The sequence below is a fragment of the Zeugodacus cucurbitae genome, chromosome 2 (assembly GCF_028554725.1).
Source record: "Zeugodacus cucurbitae isolate PBARC_wt_2022May chromosome 2, idZeuCucr1.2, whole genome shotgun sequence".
Classification (NCBI taxonomy): domain Eukaryota; kingdom Metazoa; phylum Arthropoda; class Insecta; order Diptera; family Tephritidae; genus Zeugodacus; species Zeugodacus cucurbitae.
The window spans coordinates 16,935,572-16,958,498 of NC_071667.1; the positions used below are offsets into that span (position 1 = coordinate 16,935,572).

The 22,927-nt window shown below is 32.4% G+C and overlaps 2 protein-coding genes across 4 annotated transcripts in view; one reads left to right on the plus strand and one right to left on the minus strand.

Annotated features, from left to right (window-relative positions):
* LOC105216620 (kinesin-related protein 6) overlaps window positions 1–4,890 on the plus strand; it is a 37,964-nt gene extending 33,074 nt beyond the window's left edge. For both annotated transcript variants that reach the window (XM_054229278.1, XM_011191211.3), the window contains exon 2: window positions 971–4,890. In XM_054229278.1, the coding sequence (XP_054085253.1) occupies window positions 971–3,265 (2,295 nt within the window). In that variant the 3' untranslated portion in view covers window positions 3,266–4,890. The remainder of the gene's footprint in view (window positions 1–970) is intronic.
* LOC105216621 (nuclear protein localization protein 4 homolog) overlaps window positions 1–22,927 on the minus strand; it is a 92,158-nt gene that overhangs the window by 63,531 nt on the left and 5,700 nt on the right. The window lies entirely within an intron of this gene.

Consider the following 22,927-nt stretch of genomic DNA (forward strand, 5'->3'; position numbering starts at 1 on the left):
GAGAGTATTTTTTGGATACCATTCAGGCTAAGAAATGCGCAGAAAATGCTAGTGAAGTATGCAAAAAAGTCGAACTGTATTCGAAAGTTTAGCAAATTGCACTTTTTTTAAACATAATTCGATGTTTGACTTTGGAAAACTTATTTGCCTTTTAAATGTATTTGAAGCGAACTAAATTGTTTGGAGTGAAAATTTTTCTTTTCTTATGAATATTCAATTAATTTTAAATACATAATATCAATTAAAATTGTTTGAGAATAAATTATCGAAATATTATGTTGTTTCTTATCGATATTTTTATAATACTTCAAACCAGTGCTTATGCATATCTCACCGACCACATAAATGGCTTTGATTTTGTGTAAAATATCTCAAAAAGCAATAAAATATCTAAAGAAAATGGGTCATTAAAATATTATCGATTTTTTTTTAATATATCAATCATTTCATCGATATTTTTAAATTGTTTGAATGTAATGCTTGAGGATATCTCAAATTGCTATGATTTTGTGTAAAATATCCCAAAAAGCAATAAAATATCTAACGGAAATGTATCGATAAAAATAATGTCGATTTTATTTTTAAAAATATATCAATAATAGTATCGATAATTTTCAATGGTTTAAATTTAAGGCTTAGTCATAGCATAAATTGCTGTTATTGTGTGAAAAATATACAAAAAAAAAACAATATAAAATCTAACAAAAATATAACGATTAATATCGATTTTTTCAAAATATATCGATAATTTTAACAAAGTAATTATCGGCAGTGTAATAAGTAGAGAAAATAAATATAAACAAAGAGCAAAAATCGATAATATTTTTTTAAAGTTATCATAATATATCGATAGTAGATAGTTATCAATTTTCTCTAGCAATTACAAAATTCTGTAATTTTAAATTTTAAAATAATAATTTAATTATAAACTCTTAACAAATGTCGTTCTTCTTCTTTTTCACATACACAGATGGACTTGGCGACCGTACCACCGGAGCTGGAGGAGCTCCTCATCTGCAGCTGTTGCCATTTGCCCTTCAACGATAACGACGCCCTGCCCAAGCTGTTCACGTGTCGCCACTACTTCTGCCTCAAATGTGTCAATTCGTTGCTGCGCGAAGGCAGCGACGAACTTTACTGTGTACACTGCTGGAAGCGTACCGAACTGCAGGGACCCGAGCCACGTACCGACAGTTTACCCACCTACAATGCGATTTTGTATCTCACACAGAATTTGACTGCGCTTAGTTTTAAAATGAAATTCGGCGAACGTGATCGTCAGCAGCGTTCGTCGTCGATTGCATCGAATGGCTCCACCGGTGCGCTTAGCGGGAGTGGTGTAATTAATAATTGCGGCAACAACAATAACAATAATAACAGTAACAATAGCAATGGCAGTAATGGCAATCTAAGTAGTATTGGTGTAGGCAACAACAACAACAACAATTTGGATAAATTGAAAATGGCCGAAAATTGCATGACACATGCCATGCCCAACACTCTGTGGTGTAGCGCGTGTAATATACTGCTGTGTCGCGCCTGTGCCGCCACCGAAGAGCATCGCACACATTTGGTGAAGAATAAAATCGAAGCCAAGGAATCACTGTACGCGGACATATCAAAAGAGCTGCTCGGCATGCAGAAGACGCTGAACGATGTGCAGCATTTGGTATTGAAGCAACGTGATTTTCTGCTCAAAATATTGGAGAGCTGCACCACGCTCAAGACACAAATCGAAACGGAGCTGCTGAATCATATGCCTACCTTGGAGTTTTCCGAAATACGTGAGAATTTATGCAAAGCGCGTCTATGCCTCGAGATAATCGACAAGCAGACGCCAGCCGAGGCTATGAAGCTCTATGCCACACTGCATGCCGAGAAGCAACGGCTCATGGCCAAGTATCAGGAGATGTTTCTACAATGCAAATTGGACGATATGATACGCAATTGTGGTTATGTCTTCGATTTTGATCTTATCAAGCAGGCGCTTGTGCAAATGCACAATTGCGTGCTCAATGGCGGCAATTTGGATAACTTCGGTGTGGGTTCGGTAATTGGCGGTCTCAATGGCATAACGGCGGGTGCTCATCAGAATCCGGTTTTGCTGTTGGCCAACTATTGCATTTCACAATTGTATTCGCGTCATATGTTGTTGCTGAAGCAACAGCAACAGCAGCAACAACAACAGCAACAGCAGCATGCACAACAACAACAGCAACATCAGCAGCAGCAACAGCATTTGCTGTCGAACGGTTTGCTCACCTCGATGATATCGCATGTGAGTCTCTCCACAACCATTAACGGTAATTTGCCCACCTCGAATGCCAATTTCACGCACGCAACATACGCACAGGCACTGCAACAGAATCAGACCTCGAGCAATAGCGTAACACAGCAACAACAACAAGCCAACAATCCAACATCGCCCGTACACAAGACTTACGCCGACATCATTGCGCTCTCGAGCAAATCTAGCACCAGCTTACAAACTGCTCAACAGCAGCAACAACAGCTGCTGCAACAACAACAATCGGTTAGCGGTAGTTTCTCGGAAATCGCACCAATTGGTACACCGGCAACAACATCAAATACATCAGTGGTGGTTGGCGCACAACGCAACAACAGCTCACATCTATTCTCTAGCGCTGATCTTAACGGTCTAGGTCTAAGCTTACTACACCTTCAACAACAGCAGCAGAATGCTGCGACTACACAACAACAAACGAAATCATCACTACTACTCAATCCCAGCGTACACGTCTATCCCATCTATTATTTCAACATCGAAATCAACGGCCAACACTCGGGACGCATACTCATCGAGGTGCGCAGCGATGTGGCGCCGAAAATGGCGAAGAATTTCAATGCACTCGCCACGCAAGAGCTCGGCTACGGTTATAAGGGCTGCCACATCTTCCAGTGTTGGGAAAACGAGAGTATTATTACCGGCGATTTTGAATTGAATAATGGGCGTGGCGGACGTTCGGTATACGATGAGGGCTTCTTTATGCCCGACGATACAAAAATACTAGCCATACGCGGTTCGGTTGGCATGCGGCGCAGTCAAAAGCGTCACGATAATTTAGGTCTAGTAGGTTCACAGTTCCGTATAATTTTAAGGGAAATGCGCGGTTTTACAGGTATATTTGCATTTGTGATCGAGGGTTTGGATTTGGTCGAGAAGATATCGCAAACCGGTGATGCGACTGGTAAGCCACAGAGTAGTGTTATGGTTGTAAGTTGTGGCAAATACCAGTTGGGTTAGGCCCCACTAAGGTTTGGGGTAGTGGTTAATAATTTAAGAAAGGTAATAGTTTGAATAATGCGAACTTTTTTAATGAGCGTACGTTAAAATAGTATTTTAAAATATTATGAGTTTACATTTTCTACCTACGTATGTATATATATTATGTTTTTAGATCATATTGGTCTTGAAGACTATGAACGTGCGAAGATAGGAATGTATTCATGATAATTCGAAAAAGTTGCAGGACCGTTATTTTAGAGAACAAGTAGTTTTCGAAAATTACGATTTTTAAACGTATAAATATACTTTAATTGTAATGTTACATATAAATTGATAACAAATAGGCGAGCGTTGAAGAATTGTAGAAGAAGTTAGAACCTTTTTTAATTTTTTTTATTTATAAAAATTAGGTCGAGTCTAAACGACGTAGGAAAAAAGGTTATGTGGAAAATCGTATATTGCGAGTGCTTCACCAGCAAGTAGGGGTTACTTTTAATGGTTTATAAAAATTTAAAAAATCAGAAAAGAGTCTCATTAAAAGTAAAAATATACAAGCGATATATGAATATAAATGCAGGCTTAAATATATATGTACATATTTTTCCAAAATCTCCACCTTAAATTTCTGCAGCTAATAGTTTTTTTCAGTTTATATCTCTTTATCGGGATTGTAAATGAACTCAATTTACTATTACTGAGCAATTAATTGCGAAAGTGATATCATTGAATATTCAAGAAAGCCTGGCAACTAACATTCACATTTAATCGGATAATATCATCACTCTTTCAAATTAAATAGTAATTCTACTTAATTTATTTTATAAAAACACTTAACTAATTAAATCACGTTTGTTTGTCATGTTATTCATATAAATTTGTGACTAAATTAAAAATTTAATTTAATTGTTTACATTTTTATCGCTGTAAGAGTAATTGAACAGTCACTCCCTTAAGTATAGTCACTTAATAAACAATGAACCAATAAACAAGTCACTTAATAAACCAAGACAATTTACAAATTTACATGAATAATTTTCACACTTTCTCAAATATAATTATAACTGAGTGACTCGAAAACATTTTTATAGGCTTTTCGCACAGCCAAATTAATTGATGAATTAAAATTATAATTGAGAAAGATTTTGCCCTTCGCACTGCCGGCTACTCGATAAACGATCAGCTGTTATACATTTTTGTTTTTGCATTTCATCATCTGTTTGAATTTTATCAATAACCACAACCATTATTTCCGATACCTACAATCGAGTAGTATTACTGCTACTTTATCAAAAAATACCAAATTTACAGAGTGAACAACAACTCGCAGAAAAAGAACGTATATGTAATTACAAATACGTTCATTGGCGCAGAGTTGCATTGCATTTTCAACCCGATTTATATTCGATTAAAAATAAAGGGAGAAAAATAAATCAGCGCTTTAATCGAGCAAAGGCTGGTTAATTGATTAAGTAAGTCCTGTGCGAAAAGGCTATTAATTGAACTGATGATTTAATTGAACTGATATTTTGAATGTTTTACTATTGAAAGAGTGACTAAATTAAAAACATAATTGGTTCAGTTTGGAACTTAATTGAATACCTAAAGCTAGATTTTTGAAGTACAATCGAAGGGTTTATTTTATGTTTTTTGTTTTTTTAAATAGAAGTTATGCTGGTGAAGAGATAGAACAGATGATTTTCTTAAATAGACAGCAGTAATTCACGTCAGAACGAAATAAACTTTCTTTAATTAACTGAATTCGTTTCTGTTATTGAAAATTTTAAATTAACTGAAATTAATTTTTTTCAATATGTTTTATTTATTATTTTTATAGGTTTGAACATAATAGATAAATATAAAATATAAAGTAATAAAAAAATATAAATATAGTAAACTACTTCTAAATGGTGTTTCTAACTTTCACAAAAAAGAACTCGAATTTCGAAAACAAATATCAAAATAAACTTACAAATATTATAAGGCTTCAGCAAACTTTGTATAGTGAAAAAGCAAAAATCCAAATTACACGTATAAATATGTGTGTATATGTGTGTAAAATTTAAGTTAGTGTTAAACGTCCGCTTGTCAGAGTGTTGAAAACTGTAAAAGTCATAATTGTTGACAAAAAAATACATACACACACATACACTGCACTTTTAACGCAAAAATGTTGAGGTATTCCACTACTACTAAGGCATGCAAATTTAAAACAGTATTGCACAGTAATTGCAAAAGAGTAACAAAAGGAAAATTTATAGCGAAAAATGTTTCATTAAAGCATACTTCGAAGTATTCAAATGATATGAATTGAATAATTAATTCAACACCGTGACATACATACAGTCATCCAATACATACAAGAACAAAGTGAAAACAACTAGGGAATTTCTGCTCATGGAGTAGTAAGCGTCATTTTAACACTTTTGTAGAGCGACAAAGCAAAAACAAAAACAATTTACGGAGAATCCACGAAAACTTTGCTACATAAATGCATATACTTATTGATTGCATGTGAAACGGTTAACGGAACCGGAAATGAAGCATGGAAATATATATGTAGTATATTGAGCCAACAACGCAATAAAACATAAATAAGACAACTTAAAAATGAAAATATTTACGAAAAATATGTAGTTATATACATGTATACATAAATAAATAAAATATATAAATATATATATAATATATCTCGATGTGTAGCTTTGAAATGTTAATATTAAAAAAAATATACCTATATACATACAAATAAATATGTATTAGAAAATACACTAAATGGTAAAGACAAGACATAAAATAATAATAATAATATATAAAATATCGTAATATATGAATAAATGTTAGGCATAATCAAAAACATACACACACACATGTATATTAAACGTTGAACTTAAATGTACGAGCATTAATGCAATAAGAGGCATACAACTTAATTACGTCGAAAGTAAAAAAAAAATATATAAAATTAAAATAAATGTGAAATTAAATATTAAATTATAGAATATTATAGTAAACTATCCAGTATTAAATGACTAATTCCATAACGCCATTCGTTTGGCGAGTAGCGGAAACAATGAAGAATTTTAGCAAAAAAAAACTAAATATACTTACAAATAACTTAAAATATTTAAGAAGTATATATATATATATATACTTGAATGCAAAAACAAACAAAAAACAAAAACTAAAAACAAACACAAATAATGTCGAATACTGATATTGATAAATACATTTGTGTCTAAAGCATTTGTGTTTTAAAGCGCTACAAGTGTACCTGTCTTCAAAAAAATATATTGGAAACTTTGGCGAAAGCAATGCCGAAGTAGACCAAAACATAAACAAATTAATAATAATAATAATAATAAATACATATATAAAGTTGTTAAGTGAAAACAAAAACAACAATTTGTATATTGTATGTAAAAGAAGAAGTATCCCCATGAATATTTTGCATATACGAGATTTTTCATACTAAAACTATATTCTAACTTTACTAACTATAATTCGTTTTTGTATACTACGATTTTTTGTGCTAACAACTTTTACGAAAGAAAAGCGAGAAATAACAGATAAACCCACAGATGTTGAAGCAAACGTTTATGAAGAAAAACAATTTTATTTAAGAAAACAAAACACTCCCAGCGATTTTGAAAATTATAATTTTACAAAATAAAAAAATTCGGTATTAAATGGAAACAGACGAAAAAAAGAACAAACATAACTTCACTAAACATTCATAAATTTAAATACAAATATATTTGATCAGTTATGGCGCGGTTATCATGAAACTAACAATGGTTATCGAAAATAATCGATAACAAATTTTACAAAACTAAATTTAAATATTTTATGTTCTATTTTGGTAATCAGTCTTTGTATAAAACTCACAGCAGAAATCAGTCTGTCGGCTTTAAAGGCAGATAATTGTCTTATAATAATATTATTATCTACTGATCAGTTAAAATAATCGAATATAATCGATAACAATTTTTACTAAAGTAGATTGAAATATTTTATGTTCAATTTCGGTAATAAATCTTTGTGGAAAGCTCACAGCAGAAATCATTTTGTCGTAATTAAGGACAGCTAATTGTCTTATAATAATATTATTATCTACAGATCAGTTAAAATTATCGTTGATGTTTATCGAAATAAAGTTAAATGTCATTCGTCCGATAAATACTAATACATCAAGAGATTAATATAGATTATGGACTATCGATTGGAATTTTTTGTCAAAACTGAATTAGTTTATAAAATAGACCGTTATTGTCTACCGAAGTCGATAGTAGTATCGATGTACTGAAATTCGAAATCGATAAACTTACATTACCTTACAATGAATATTTTTAAACCTCTTTTTTATTAAAGTGGTCCCCTTTTCATTAAAAATAGCGAAAGATTTCACTTACACTAAAATAATGTTTATAAGAATCTATGAGACTTTATACAAAACATGAGGGTTCTGGCGATCCGTTTGGCTCAACCCACATCAGCTTAGTCAAGACGTCTTTTCTTGTATGATGCTCATAGCTTCATATCGTCCCCTCAATATAACAATAGCGTATAATTTTTTTTGGGTTTTGAGAAAATCGAGTTTAAAGTTTTTGTCAAATCAGATGTCTATTAAATTTTTGAACATGAAATTATACACCATTTTTTCCAATGACATTTTGACCCACTTTGTGGAGGTAGAATTTAACGAAATTTTGACCAGACATAGAATCAATGATGGAGATTCTAAATATGCAATATAATGGCGTATGAGCACATACTATATATTGAGGGGACGATATGTGACAACCCACACCGAACAAGACGAAACAAAAACGTATGTTCGCTTGGTATGGGTTAGAACAAAATACGTTTTTGTGTCTTATAAGACAAAGTCTTCTTTGACTAATCCGGTGTGGATTGGGCCTTAGGAGTATTTGGGTGTCACAAAGGACAGTCTTTGCTGTCTAAGTGAGATTCTCTGTAGATGCGGAGATCTACCCCTCGGAAGTAGATCGTTATGGTAATCTTTGTACTAATGTATTTAAGGAAGTTTTTTCTGCTGTGAGTTTTCGAACACAATTCATAACATTATGTATCTCATTACCTATACATAAATACGGTATATATACAGTTATCATTCCTTTTAAATCTTAACTCAAAACGTTGGTTACAAAATTAGTTGTATGTAAGTTAAAACTCTATACTATATAAAAACTAAAAAATGTACAACTCGGTAGTAAACACAGAATACAATTGACTCAGTACTGCGAGTGATAATCTCTTTTTATGAAGTTATGGCGTGTTTATACGATGACGAAGCATTTTTAAGAGCAAACACGATAAACTAACTTAACTTGAACTTAAATACTGTAAGGGAACATTACTGAATGTATGCTAGGTTTCTAAACGTACTTAATTGAAGGTGGCAACATTGTTTCTACTTAATTTCTTTTTTCTTCCTTTAATTGCTCAAATCGATGCAATCAACGAAATTAGCTGCCAATCAAAAAAAAAATAAATAACGAATTTCAACGCTTTTTAGAAAACTAAAATTACGAACGGCACATTTAAGTACTTAAGTTCTTTATAGCCTTCTCACACTGCCAAATTAATTGATCAATTAAAATTTTGATTTGCCTTTCACACTAGCGGCCACTCGATAATCGATCAGCTGTTATGCATTTTTGTTTTTGCTTTTCATTTCCATTCGCAGACAAAGAACGTGTATATAATTACAAATACGGTCTTTGTCGCAAGTCGATTAAAATTCAATTAGAAATTAATGTAAATTTTAAAATTGTATTGTAAATCGTTCTAAATCGGCGTTTGATAGAGCAAAGGCCGGTTAATTGATCAATTAGCTCCTGTGTGAAAAGGCTATTGAATAGACTTTTTTAATTTTTGTATTTTTGCGACAAAAATAAGTATTTTTTATTTTCGGTGGTCTTCATATATTTAAAGGTGCGTTAAAATAAGTATTTCGAAAAGGTATATTAGTTACAAATTATATTTAACTGATGCATAATCTATTGACATATCTAAAATTACAAAGAATATGAGTAAACACAAAGGATAGTTAAACACAGTGCGACACGAACTAGGAACTGCGCTAGGAAAAGAAAATTAACTTAAACTCTTCAAAATTTAAATTGCTATTCCATTAATGTAGTAAAACAAAAAAATTAAACGACTAAATTAAGAGAAGCGAAGGAAAAAACTTAAATTATATGCGTTCAAATTGAATTACTTTCGAAATTTACACAAGTAATTTTTTAAACACAGACAGAAGTTTGTGAACTTCAAAGATATATTTAACAAACGAAATTATTATTATTATTAAATAAATGATTTGTTTAAACGTCATTAGAAAATGCTGACACACCAAAATATATAAGAACTAGTTACTAAAAGAACATTGGCATATATAGCAAATTGCAACCAAAGATAACTAGTCAAAATTGTATGCATATTATACGTAACGGTTTAACTTAGCAAAACGCAAAAAAATACAAAAACAAATAACGAAAAAATGCAAATGAAAACAGCAAAGAAAATGCAAAGAAAATTTACGCTTTAAATGTTGTGTGATTACATTTTAAGACAATTAATTAATGGATTGCATAATTTTACGCAAGTCGTGTCATATGAGTAAACAATGATGAATAAAATCAAATATAACTGCTATTTATTAACTCTAAATATTTAGGGAGCATAGAATTTTTTTCATATGTAGTAGCCAATTTTTGGATTTTTACTTAGCCATAAGTGTGAAAATACGCGTGCGAGCCCGGTGTTTGTGTGAATGTGAGAAAGGTTTGCGAATTTAAATATAGATACGATCAGACTAATAGCCGTTTCGCAAAGCCAAAGTAATTGATCAATTAATATTTTAATTGAGAAACCCGTTTTTGCCCTTCGCACTGCCGGCTATTCGATAATCGATCAGCTGTTATACATTTTTGTTTTTCCTATTCATAAGTTGGTAAGTTTCATCAGCTGATTGCAATCTATCGTCATGTAGCGTGAACAACAACTCACAGACGAAGAGCGTACATACATTTAATTACAAATACGGTTTTTGTCGTAGTTGCATTTAATTTTCAAGTCGATTAAAATTCAATTAAAAAATAATGTAGATTTTTATTTTGCATGGCAAATCGATATAAATCAATGTTTTAATCGAACAGACGCCGATTAATTGTTCAATTAGCTGCTGTGTAAAAAGGCTATTATTTTGTATGGCAAATCGATCTAAATCAGCGCTTTAATCGAGCAAAAGCCTAGCTTCTTAGCTCCTACGCGAAAAGGCTATAACGTATTAATTAGGTATTATGCACTTTTATTAACAGTTACAAAATTATCACTTATCGTTCTTTAGTGTTTTGTTCTAGAATTTTTGAACCCACAATTTTTATACTCTCGCAACAAATGTTGCTAAAGAGAGTATTATAGTTTTGTGCACATAACGGTTGTTTGTAACACCCAAAACTAAACGAGTTAGATATAGGGTTATATATACCAAAGTGATCAGGGTGAAGAGTGGAGTTCAAATCCGAATGTCTGTCTGTCCGTCCGTCCGTCCGTCCGTCTGTGCAAGCTGTAACTTGAGTAAAAATTAAGATATCTTGATGAAACTTGGCACACTTATTTCTTGGCACCATAGGAAGGTTGCTTTCGAAAATAAGCAAAATCGGACCACTGCCACGCCCACAAAATGGCGAAAACCGAAAACACATAAAGTGCCATAACTAAGCCATAAATAAAGCTATGGAAATAAAATTTGGAATAAAGGATCGCACCAGGAAGGGGTATATTTGGGTGTAATTTTTTTTGGGGAAGTGGGCGTGGTCCCGCCCCCAAATTGGTTATTTATATATATCTCTCAAACCAAAGAAGCTATATAAACCAAACTTTCTGCAGTCGTTTTTTTTAGCCACTTCTTAATATAGTTCAAAAATAAAAGAAATCGGATAATAACCACGCCCACCTCCCATACAAAGGTTAGGTTGAAAATTACTAAAAGTAGGTTAACTCACTAACGAAAAACGTCAGAAACACCAAATTTCACATAAAAAATGGCAGATTGAAGCTGCACTCAGATTTTTTTACAAAATGGAAAATGGGCGTGGCGTCGCCCACTTATGGGTCAAAAACCATATCTCAGAAACTACTCGACCGATTTCAATGAAACTTGGTATGTAATAGTTTCCTTACATACCAATGATATGTTGTGAAAATAGGCCAAATCGCTTCACAACCACGCCTACTTCCTATATACCAGAACTTTGAAGACAATCTGAATCGTTTACTTTACAATATATAAAGTAAGTACTAGTGAAGATATCGGTGCAGAACTTTGCACAAATATTATGTTAATAGTGTGGCAGCCCCATTCTAAAAATCGCCGAAATCGGACCATAGGTTTTTAAGGCCCCATATATCGAACACGAGGACCTCGGTGCTTCTAACCTAATATTATGGTTTCCAACTTTCAATGGACTTTATACAATATATATGACGAATATGTGGGTCAAATTGTGTATTATATAATATAAATAAAGTTAAATAAATAAATTGCGAGAGTTTAAAATGTTCGGTTACACCCGAACTTAGCCCTTCCTTACTTGTTAAACGTCAATTTGAGAATTTTCGAGCGATTGGAAGAGTTTTTGGAAATCTGCTAGCATTTTACAATAATTAAAAAAGTTGCTAAATACGTTGACTTAAGGAATGTCTCCATTACCTTCATTTTAAAACAATTTTTTTTTGAGTACCATTCATAACATCCAAGAATATAGTGATAGAAAAGTGTCCGAGCTATAGTAATTTAGTCATTCGAAAACAAATATTGCCGAAATACCGTGGAAGATATAATGAACAAATTGTGATTGTGTGATTGGCTACAAAATTTAACTTAAGTAGGTTCAACCCTCTTGCGTCAAAGAATTGGTTACTTAGTGACTCAATAATAGCAAACAGTCCATGAAAAGTATATATATGTATGTATAAATCTATGGATGTATGTTAGTATGATTTTGGATACTCCGAAAGTATTCCCGGTGATTCTATTTCCTAATTTGTTTTTTTTTCGTGTTGATAGAAAGAAACGAAGTTATATAAGTTATTCAAATCAAACGAGATTTAAAAAATTCAATAATGGGAACCTCGCAGACCTTTCACATAAACACATAAACACCTGAGATGTGAAATTTAACAGACAAAAGAGTAACAAGCTTTTCATGTACAATAAAAACCAAAAAAAAATAAACTTAAGTAGATAAACATGCATATATACATACGCATAGGTTAGATGAAATTATAAGTCGCTAAAAACTTTAACTTCCGTTTGAGAAAACAATAAATAACAATGCCGTTCCATACTTTTTATGATTATGTAGCATTAAAATAGTAACAAAAAAGCATAAAATACGATAAACATACATACAAACGCATAGTACACAGATATGCATTAGTGTTGTAAGAGAGACATATTTTTGCAAAAGTAAAATGTTGAAGGTCAAGTGAAAGAGCAAAAACTCAGCGCCAAAATGGTAAGAATGGAGCAAACAGAAATGTGACATGAGTAAAAGCTGATACATACGATTTTAGCTTTCAAAGAAATAACAAAAAAAAATAAATAAATAGATACACTAAATTCAGATATACAGTTTGTCAACAAATTCTTTGCAAAATGAAAATTGACTCAAAAAATCAACTTTGACATTACATTTCTTTAACAAAGGTTTAGTTTTTTATGATTTTTCTTTTACAGTATTATTATAGGATATATCTAGTCATAGAATATGTTAAAAAAATAACAAAAGTAAAAACAAAAACATAAGATAGGACTCAAATAAGCAAAAACAACAAAAAACCAATTGTCAATCAATTCTTTGCAAAATGCAAGCACATGTCGAAGAACGAATTCATGAGAAATGAACGGGACATTTTCAAAAAAAAAAAAAAAAAGCCAACACGTGTTCTTCTCGGAATATTCTGGCATATATTCATGTTTCGAATTGCACAGATATAATTGGAACTAACGATCTAGTTGAAAATAAGAATCGTCAAGTAAATGAGTTCATGAGAAATTTAACCAATTGGTATACTTTCATTACTTCAAAGAAAAAAATAAAAAATAGGTGTCCAAAATTTTTAATATTAAGCTAAGGACTATATACAACATTATTCAGGTGCAAGAAATAAAATATACTGCATTGGAAGAACTCTGGACGCAAACTTTCAGAGCTTTCATTTTGGGATTTTTCTAAAATAATACAATAAGTAGATAAAAACCGTTCGTTTTCGTTTTGCAAAGAATTTGTTGACAAACTGTATGTATCCTAGATTATAATAGCAAACAAACAAACATACGCGTCTACAAATGACAAATGGGAATGCATACACAAGTACCTTCGGTTGAGGAACCGCAAAATCAATAAACAAACAACTATGAACAAGAAAAAATAATATGAAATAAAAGAAAATATACATACATACAAACAGAAATAAATAGTTATTATAATCATAGTAATATGTGACTAAATTAAAAAATAATCTACCAAAAGGCATGAGATTGCAGTTTGGGCCAAAGTCAAACACAAAATTATGCAAAACTCAAAAGTTAGCCAAAGCAAACCAATTAAATAATTAAACAGAAATTAACCAAAAGCAGCAAAATATTAAGTAAACGAAGAGAAAACTTTAAGCAAACACAGTGCAGTGCAGCAACTTAAAGTGTCTTCAGCGAGTTGAGTACTTTTTTTTTTGGTAAGAGCGATGTGCAAAAATTAAAAAAAAAACATGTGTGTGGTATGTAAAAGTGTGGCAACCTTCAAAAATTTCAAACAACAAAAATACGTATGTAATAATAATAATAATAAAATATAAAATATATTTTAAAGGCAATGAGGCACGCGTTATAACCAACGGCCACAAACATACACACACAAGTGCATATGAATTATGCGAGAAAATAAATGCAGTAATCGGTGTTTTAGCTTTAAGTGAGTGACAACTTGGTAATACTTTGAATTTACAAGTATCCCAACTTCATACACACATACTAGCATAAATATGTCTACAAGCAAACAGATCCTTAGTAATTATAATTAATAGTTAAATGAAAGAGCGAAAAATAGAAAAAAATATTATAATATACATAAACACACAAAAAAAAGAATAAAATATTAAAGAAATGCGCATATATAATAATATAGCGTTGTTTTAAATTCGATGTTTTAAATATATGTGTCTGTTTATGTAACTATTTAAACAAGTGTAAACGAAAAATAATTATAATAAATACAATGAAGAATTTTAAATGTAAACGTTATTTTAAAAATATAACAAAACATATGCATACATACATACATATAGACGAATATGAAACATCTATAAATATAATAGCATATAATGGCGAGTATTTGCATGCATACAAACATACATACATATTTACATAAATGTGACTGGTAAAAAATTTGGAAAACTTTCATCAAAAATATTTCAAATAAACTTGATCTTTAAGTTAAACCAAAACAAGAGTTAAAATTTTATCAAAATATATATATGCTAATTGACTAAATTAAAATACAATTTTGTAAAAATTTATAAATGCTTCTACTATCTGTTACCAATTGAAAATAAGCGTTTAAATTTTAATGACAATCTACATTTAATTTAGTCGATTAACAAATTGTACATAAGAGCTATATGCTAATTGACTCAATTAAAATACAATTTTGTAAAAATTTGTCAAAATTTATACCATCCGTTTACATCGTTTTTTTTATATTATCATTTAATTTAGTCAATTTGCAATTGTGTACGAAAGCTATATGCAAATTGACTCAATTAAAATAAATGTTCACAAAATGTTGTCAATGTCAAATCCCGTCAATCAATTGAAAAAATGCGTTTAACAGACGTTTCAGATTGCCATTTAATTCAATTCAATTAGCAAATTGTCCACAAGAGCTATATGCTAATTGACTCAATTAAAATATTGTTTTTTTTTTTAATTTCTCAATGCTTCTGCCATTTGTTATCAATTGAAAATAGGCGCTTTATAGACGTTTTGGATTCTCAATAAATTTAGTCCATTAGCAAATTGTCTATATTTATTCGTAAATTAAAAAATGCTAATTGATTCAATTAAAGCAAAAATTCTCAAATTCTCTATTATTTTTTGGGAATTATAATCTGTATAATCAGTATTTCTCATGGAAACAATTGACAATTTCATTGAACAATTGACTGTGCAAATATGTATTTATCTATGTATGTATGTAAATAAGTATTAAAACTGATTAAAAATAAAAAAATTATCACAATTGTAATCAAAACATTCCGAAAAAAAAAAACTTAAAATCTATACGAAAACATTTATGTATGCGTGTAAAACTAAAAACTTTAAAAATAAGTTGCGTTCGAAAGAAAACAAAAACAAAATATTTAAAGAAAAAATCTACGTCTATATATTAAAATTGTTACGTATTACTATTTATATGAAAAACTGTATAACTTAAAATTTAAATTTTACATTTTCGAATTGCATTATATTACTTTGCGTATTTTAAAGAGTCTACAAATACAAAATACGAAAAAACTCGATATTTATACATGTGTATGTAGGTAGCAAAACGACGCTACGAACGAAGCACTACAAAAAACAAAAATAAAAAAGGAATAACTTTATCAAATAAATATGTATGTAGTATGTTGTACACTTATAAAGACTTACTACTTAAGCTATGCGCGATATACATACATACATACAAACGTATATAGATTGTTTAACATTCGATTTTGTTGAACTAACTCATACATATTCATAAAAAACACATACACACATACATACATACATATATACAACAAAAATATATAAGGAAAAATCGACTCGAAATATGGCAACGCGGAATAGACTAAACTGATATGTATATAAAAGCTTTATGTGTTTAACATTAACAGTACAAGCAACTTTTCGAAAACAAAAAACACAAAAAATAGGGTACACAAAAGTACTTACTAAGAAAAATCTTCATATTGATGTACAAAAAGTGTCACAGTATGTGTTGAGCACAATACAGCAAAATAAAATCGTTTAAAAGTGAAAATTTGCCACTTTTGGGGTATTCACAGAGCAATAGATGTCATTTTTTGCAATAATGCTGCCAACAAACACATAGGGAAACCAAATAAAGGCCATAAAATATATGCAGTGCAACCCGAACCAAAAGCTATTACTAAATGCAAACAAATCAACATCAATCCCGCTATGTTCATATAGCTCATATATGTAAAGTACGCACTGTGAATACCTCAATTATGTTCCCTCTCACGAAATCGAAATGTTACAGCAGAATTCTAATAATAAAATTTTACGAAATTGTGTTCACGTCAAACGAGTATTATATTAAAACAATTTCCAAACACAAAATGTGTTCACGAGATTCTTCACAACGGCAAAACTGCCATGAAAAGCTAGCGACAATTCGCAAACCAAAATAAATGGTGAAGAGAAAGCATTTAAAGAATTGATTGTTAAAAAAATTCACGTATAATTTTACACATTCTCTGAAAGAATTAGTGTCTGACTTGTCATGAGCGAAGAATAAGTGATGGCCATGAAAACTTATTTTGCTAATTGACTCAATTAAATACAAAATACAATTACATAATTTTTTCAATGCTTATACCATACATTATCAATTGAAAATAGGCTTTTAAGAAAGAGGTTTAGATTTGTTATTTAATTTAGTCTATTAGCAAATTGTCCACAAGAGCTGTACGCTAATTGACTCAATTAAATTTTTTTTTCAAATGTTGTCAATGCTACTACCATCCGTTATCAATTGAAAATAAGAAGAATTTTTAGATTTCCCTTTAATTTAGTCAATTGGTAAATAGTCCACAAGAGCTATATGCTAATTGACTCAATTAAAATACAATTTTTTAAATACTGTCAATACTTCTAACATCCGTTATCAATTGAAAATATGAATTTAATAGACGTGTTCAACTGTAAATTAATTTAGTCAATTAGCAAATTGTATGTAAATGAAAGAAATGCTAATTAACTCATTTAAAGTAAAATTTCTCATATTTTCGTTTTTTGGAAGAGTTTAAACATTTAAAACCAACGATTTTTCGTATTGAAAATCAGCATTACTTTGAATTAAACACAATTAACGAATTTCACAATTAAATTGAGTGCATTAATATAGATAACGTTTTTTTCTAAAAACACATTCCACACTAAAGAGGAAGTTTTTAAAGGTTATCAAAGTAAACGCAGATCTATTGAAAACAAAATCAAACGAAACATGTAATCAAGTACCACCAAAGCCGCCATAAAAACGTATAGAAAATATTTACAAATTTTCCACTCGAAAACTTACAGGAATAGAACATTTTAGTTTCTCTTTGAAGACTTAGATTTATTACCTACAATTATATTAACGAAAAATGTAGCACTCGAAAGCGGAACTAGTATGTATTGTATAAAATAATTAAATATGCAAAAACGGTATTTTTGTGACTAAATTCAGCCCACCCGTTAACTCTTTAAAGTGACAATGTTTTTCAAAAAAACTAAAAATAAAAATTAATTACAAACGAGTTCTATAAACTGTAAATATTATGAAGTTCAATGTTATAATGTTGAGTACAAAACTAAAATTTTCGACACACAAGAACCGACATATTGATATTTTGGTTGAAAACCAAAGTAAATTACAGAATTATGTACAAATTGTGACGTCGATTTCAAAGAGAAAACGCTATTATAAAACATTTAGTATAAAACTACAAGTTGTTTGAAAATATTTTTTTTAATTTATCCTACATGCTTCTTACGAAATACCACTCATTTCTATACCCACTTTGCCACTCCGAACTGGAAATGCTTTAAATGTTTTCCAAAAACTCTATTGATAACTAATTGTTAAAGAAATATTAATTATAACAAAAATAATATAATTACGAAAACGGCATATCCAGTTATCCAATGCAAGCCATAAACCAGTGTTAATTGTATTTAAATGTCTATTATATTCAATGTTAGCATTGTGAAAATAAATAAAAAATATTTAGGAGTGAAACAGAATTTGCATGGAAAAATAATTATGGACCCAGTGTGCGGACAGGAATTTCTTGATTTCAAGAAGAAATTCATATTGAATTTAAGCAAACTCAAAGCGGATTAAAACATTTTGAAATGGACAATCCCAGAGCGCAGATATTTTGGTACAAAGTGAATACAATGATAAATAAAGGGAATCAAGACAAAGCCAATAAAAGAGAAATAAAAACGAATACAAAAAGAATAGCATAAACTGAATCCAATAAATTAAATGTAATGCAAAAAATTAAAAAAAACCACATTGAACAAATTTAAACAATAACTAAAAATACCAAAAAATTATAATCTAACTTAATTTGTTCTTAATTAAGCTATATTAAATTAAGTAAATTACTTTTATATTACAAACACAATTTTTTGAGAATTTTATTTTTATGATTTTCAAAATTCATAACAGACTCCTATCAAACAATTCTTACTAATTTACTAATAACCCTTTCACACAGCCAAATTAATTGATCAATAAAAATCGCAGAGTTGCATTTCATTTTCAAGGTGATTAAAATTCAATTAAAAATTAATGTATATTTTTATTTTGTATGGTAAATTGATCTTAATCAGCGTTTTAATCGAGCAGAGGCCGGTTAATTGATCAATTAACTCCTGTGTGAAAAGGCTATAACATTCCACTTACTTCATGGACAATTTAAATTCGCAACAATTGAGCGCTTTCGAAAAGTTTTCGTACTCAAATATAAATAAATTATTTCTAAACATTATGTATCCTTTAGTTGATGGCAAAATGTGAATTAATAACGATTGAATTCCAAATTTAATATAAAACTGCGTTAATGTATTAAATTCGGTAATAAACCGTAATCTATTGTTCGTTGTTAAACGCTATTAAGTTAAATGTGAGTAAACAGCAAAAATATATAATAAATTAAAAATAATAAATATCGAAAAAAATACCAAAGGCAATTGTATGAAATGGATTATGTTATTAAATGTTATGTTACACTTCGGATTTATGAATAAATGGGCAGGTGCGAAACGTCTTTTAATGGGCGGGAAATGTTAATTAACGAAATTATTTAGTCAATTAGTTAATACGTGAAAATAACTAATTGACTCAATTATAATAATCGATAACTATGGTATCGGAAATGGTCGAAAATAAAAATAATTGGAGGAGATAACATACCATAAATTTCAGAACGTAGCCGTAAAATAAAAATTATCGGACAAGATAAACCCAAAATCAAAATAGTGAAAATTATCCGAGGAATAGTTGAAGTGATCGAAAGCTATAGTAAAACAAGAAATGAAGGATTAAGTTAGGAAGTTAGCCAGGGAAAGTTATGACCCTATTTTAACAATTTTTGGCACATTATTAAGAGAAATTGTAAAGTTATAGGCCAATTTTGAAAATTTTTAAATGACCGGTACCACACCTCCAATGTAGTATTCGTATAAAGTTTAATTTCCTTATCTTATCGAATTACATGTTACACAGTAAACGATCAGATTGAAAAGTAGGTGTAGTTGAAAACCGATTTCGCTCATTTTCAACACGTAACACTAGAATGGAGGATGGAGTCATATGTAGAAGTTCACGTAAGTGAGGAAAGTTTCTGACTGTCATTCACTTGGGAGTGGCCAGGAACGATTCTTTTACATGTGGCTCAAGCAGCTCCCGACTTCCGGTCTTAGACCAAGTATCCTCTGGGTAGCCAACAGACATCCGTTTGGAGGCGAGCTAAAGTGAGAAGGCGAAACCCGCCTATGCGGTTGTGCGTAGGGTTTGGGACCCACCACATAAAAACACCCCCCAATGAAAAAGAAAAAACAGCCTCGGATGAGAGACCCCAATTTTGATGACGACCACTGCAAACGTTTAAAGGACTATGAAATAAGGGCATGCACCTGGAATGTCCGGACCCTTAATTGGGAAGGTGCCTCTGCCCAGCTGGTTGAATCGATCATGTTGTGATAGATGGACGACATGTCTCCAGTGTTTTTGATGTGCGTACGCTTCGTGGTCCCAACATCGACTCGGACCACTATCTTGTAGCAGCTAAGATACGCACCCGCCTCTGTGTAGAAAAGCGTACACGTCAACAAACACAAGGAAGGTTCGAAAAAAAACAGCTGGTATGATGAGGATTGTCGTCTCGCAGTGGAGAGAAAACAGACTGCCTACCTCGCAATGTTGCGATCGACCGCAACACGAGCGGGATGGGAAAGATACCGAGAGCTGAAGAGGGAAGCGAGACGCATTTGCAGACAAAAAAAGAAAGAGGCCGAAATGCGTGAGTATGAAGAGCTTGACAAGCTGGCCGACAGGGGTAATGCTCGAAAATTTTACGAAAAGATCCGGCGACTAACTGAAGGTTTCAAGACCGGAGCGCACTCCTGTAGGACCCCCAGAGGTGATCTAGTTATTGATGACCAGAGTATACTGAGTTTGTGGAGGGAACACTTCTCCAGCCTGCTGAATAGCAGTGAAAGTACAACACCAGGAGATGGCGAACCCGATTCCCCAATCGACGACGATGGAGCAGATGTTCCATTGCCCGACCGTGAAGAAATTCAAATAGCAATTACCCGCTTGAAGAACAATAAGGCGGCGGGTGCAGATGGATTACCGGCCGAGCTATTCAAATACGGCGGCGAAGAGCTGATAAGGTGCTTGCATCAGCTTCTTTGCAGAATATGGCATGCCTGACGATTGGAATCTCAGTGTACTCTGCCCAATACACAAAAAGGGAGACCCCACAATTTGCGCCAATTACCGTGGGATAAGCCTCCTCAACATCGCGTATAAGGTTCTGTCGAGCGTATTGTGTGAAAGACTAAAGCCCACCGTCAACAAACTGATTGGACCTTATCAGTGTGGCTTTAGACCTGGAAAATCAACAACGGACCAGATATTCACCATGCGCCAAATTTTGGAGAAGACCCGTGAAAATAGGATCGACACACACCATCTCTTTGTCGACTTTAAAGCTGCTTTCGACAGCACGAAAAGGAGCTGCCTTTATGCCGCGATGTCTGAATTTGGTATCCCCGCAAAACTAATACGGCTGTGTAAGCTGACGTTGAGCAACACCAAACGCTACGTCAGGATCGGGAAGGACCTCTCCGAGCCGTTCGATACCAGACGAGGTTTCAGACAAGGTGACTCACTCTCGTGTGATTTCTTTAACCTGATGCTGGAGAAAACAATACGAGCTGCAGAGCTAAATAGAGAAGGTACAATCTTCTATAAGAGTGTACAGCTACTGGCGTACGTCGATGATATCGATATCATTGGAAACAGCACCCGCGCCGTTAGTTCTGCTTTCTCCAGACTGGATAAGGAAGCGAAACGTATGGGTCTGGTGGTGAACGAGGACAAGACGAAATATCTCCTGTCGTCAAACAAACAGTCAGCGCATTCGCGTCTTGGCTCCCACGTCACTGTTGACAGTCATAACTTTGAAGTTGTAGATAATTTCGTCTACCTGGGAACCAGCATTAACAGCAATAACAATGTCAGCCTGGAAATCCAACGCAGAATCACTCTTGCCAACAGGTGCTACTATGGACTAAGTAGGCAATTGAAAAGTAAAGTCCTCTCTCGACGAACAAAAACCAAACACTACAAGTCCCTCATCATTCCCGTCCTACTTTACGGTGCAGAAGCGTGGACGATGTCAACATCCGATGAGACGGCACTAGGAGTTTTCGAGAGAAAGGTTTTGCGGAAGATTTATGGTCCCTTAAGAATTGGCAACGGCGAATACCGCAGACGATGGAACGATGAGCTGTATGTGTTATTCGACGACATAGACATAATCCAGCGAATAAAAAAACAGCGGCTACGCTGGCTAGGACATGTTGTTCGAATGGATGAAGGTGCTCCAGCTCTGAAAGTATTCGATGCAGTACCCGCTGGTGGAAGCAGAGGAAGAGGGAGACCTCCACTCCGATGGAAGGACCAGGTGGAGAGGGACCTGGCTTCGCTTGGAATAACCAATTGGCGCCAAACTGCCAGAAGGAGAGATGCGTGGTGCGCTGTTTTGGACTCGGCTATAACCGGTGTCTACGCCAGTCAAGAAGAAGAAGAAGAACACTAGAATTTGGGAGCTTATAAGATTTAACTGGAATTGGTCGAACAATTTTTGAGGTATTTCTGACACATAAGTCGGCGACGCCACGCCCATTTTCCATTTTTTATAACTATCTGAATGCAACTCTCCTCTAAAATCTCTTTTATAATACTTTAAACGTTTTTATACTCTCGCAACAAAGTTGCTAAAGAGAGTATTATAGTATAATAGAGTCAGATATTGGGTTATACATATATAAATGATCGGGATGACGAGTGTAGTTGAAATCCGGATGTCTCTTCGTCCGTCTGTCGGTCTGTCCGTCTGTCCGTGCAAACGATAGCTTGAGTAAAAATTGAGATATCTTAATGAATCTTGGTACACATATTCCTTAGCACCCTGAGGAGGTTGGCGACAACCTAAAACACATAAAGTACCATAACTAAGCCATAAATAAAGCTATGAAAGTCAAATTTAGTACAACGGATCGCACTAGAAAGGGGCATATTT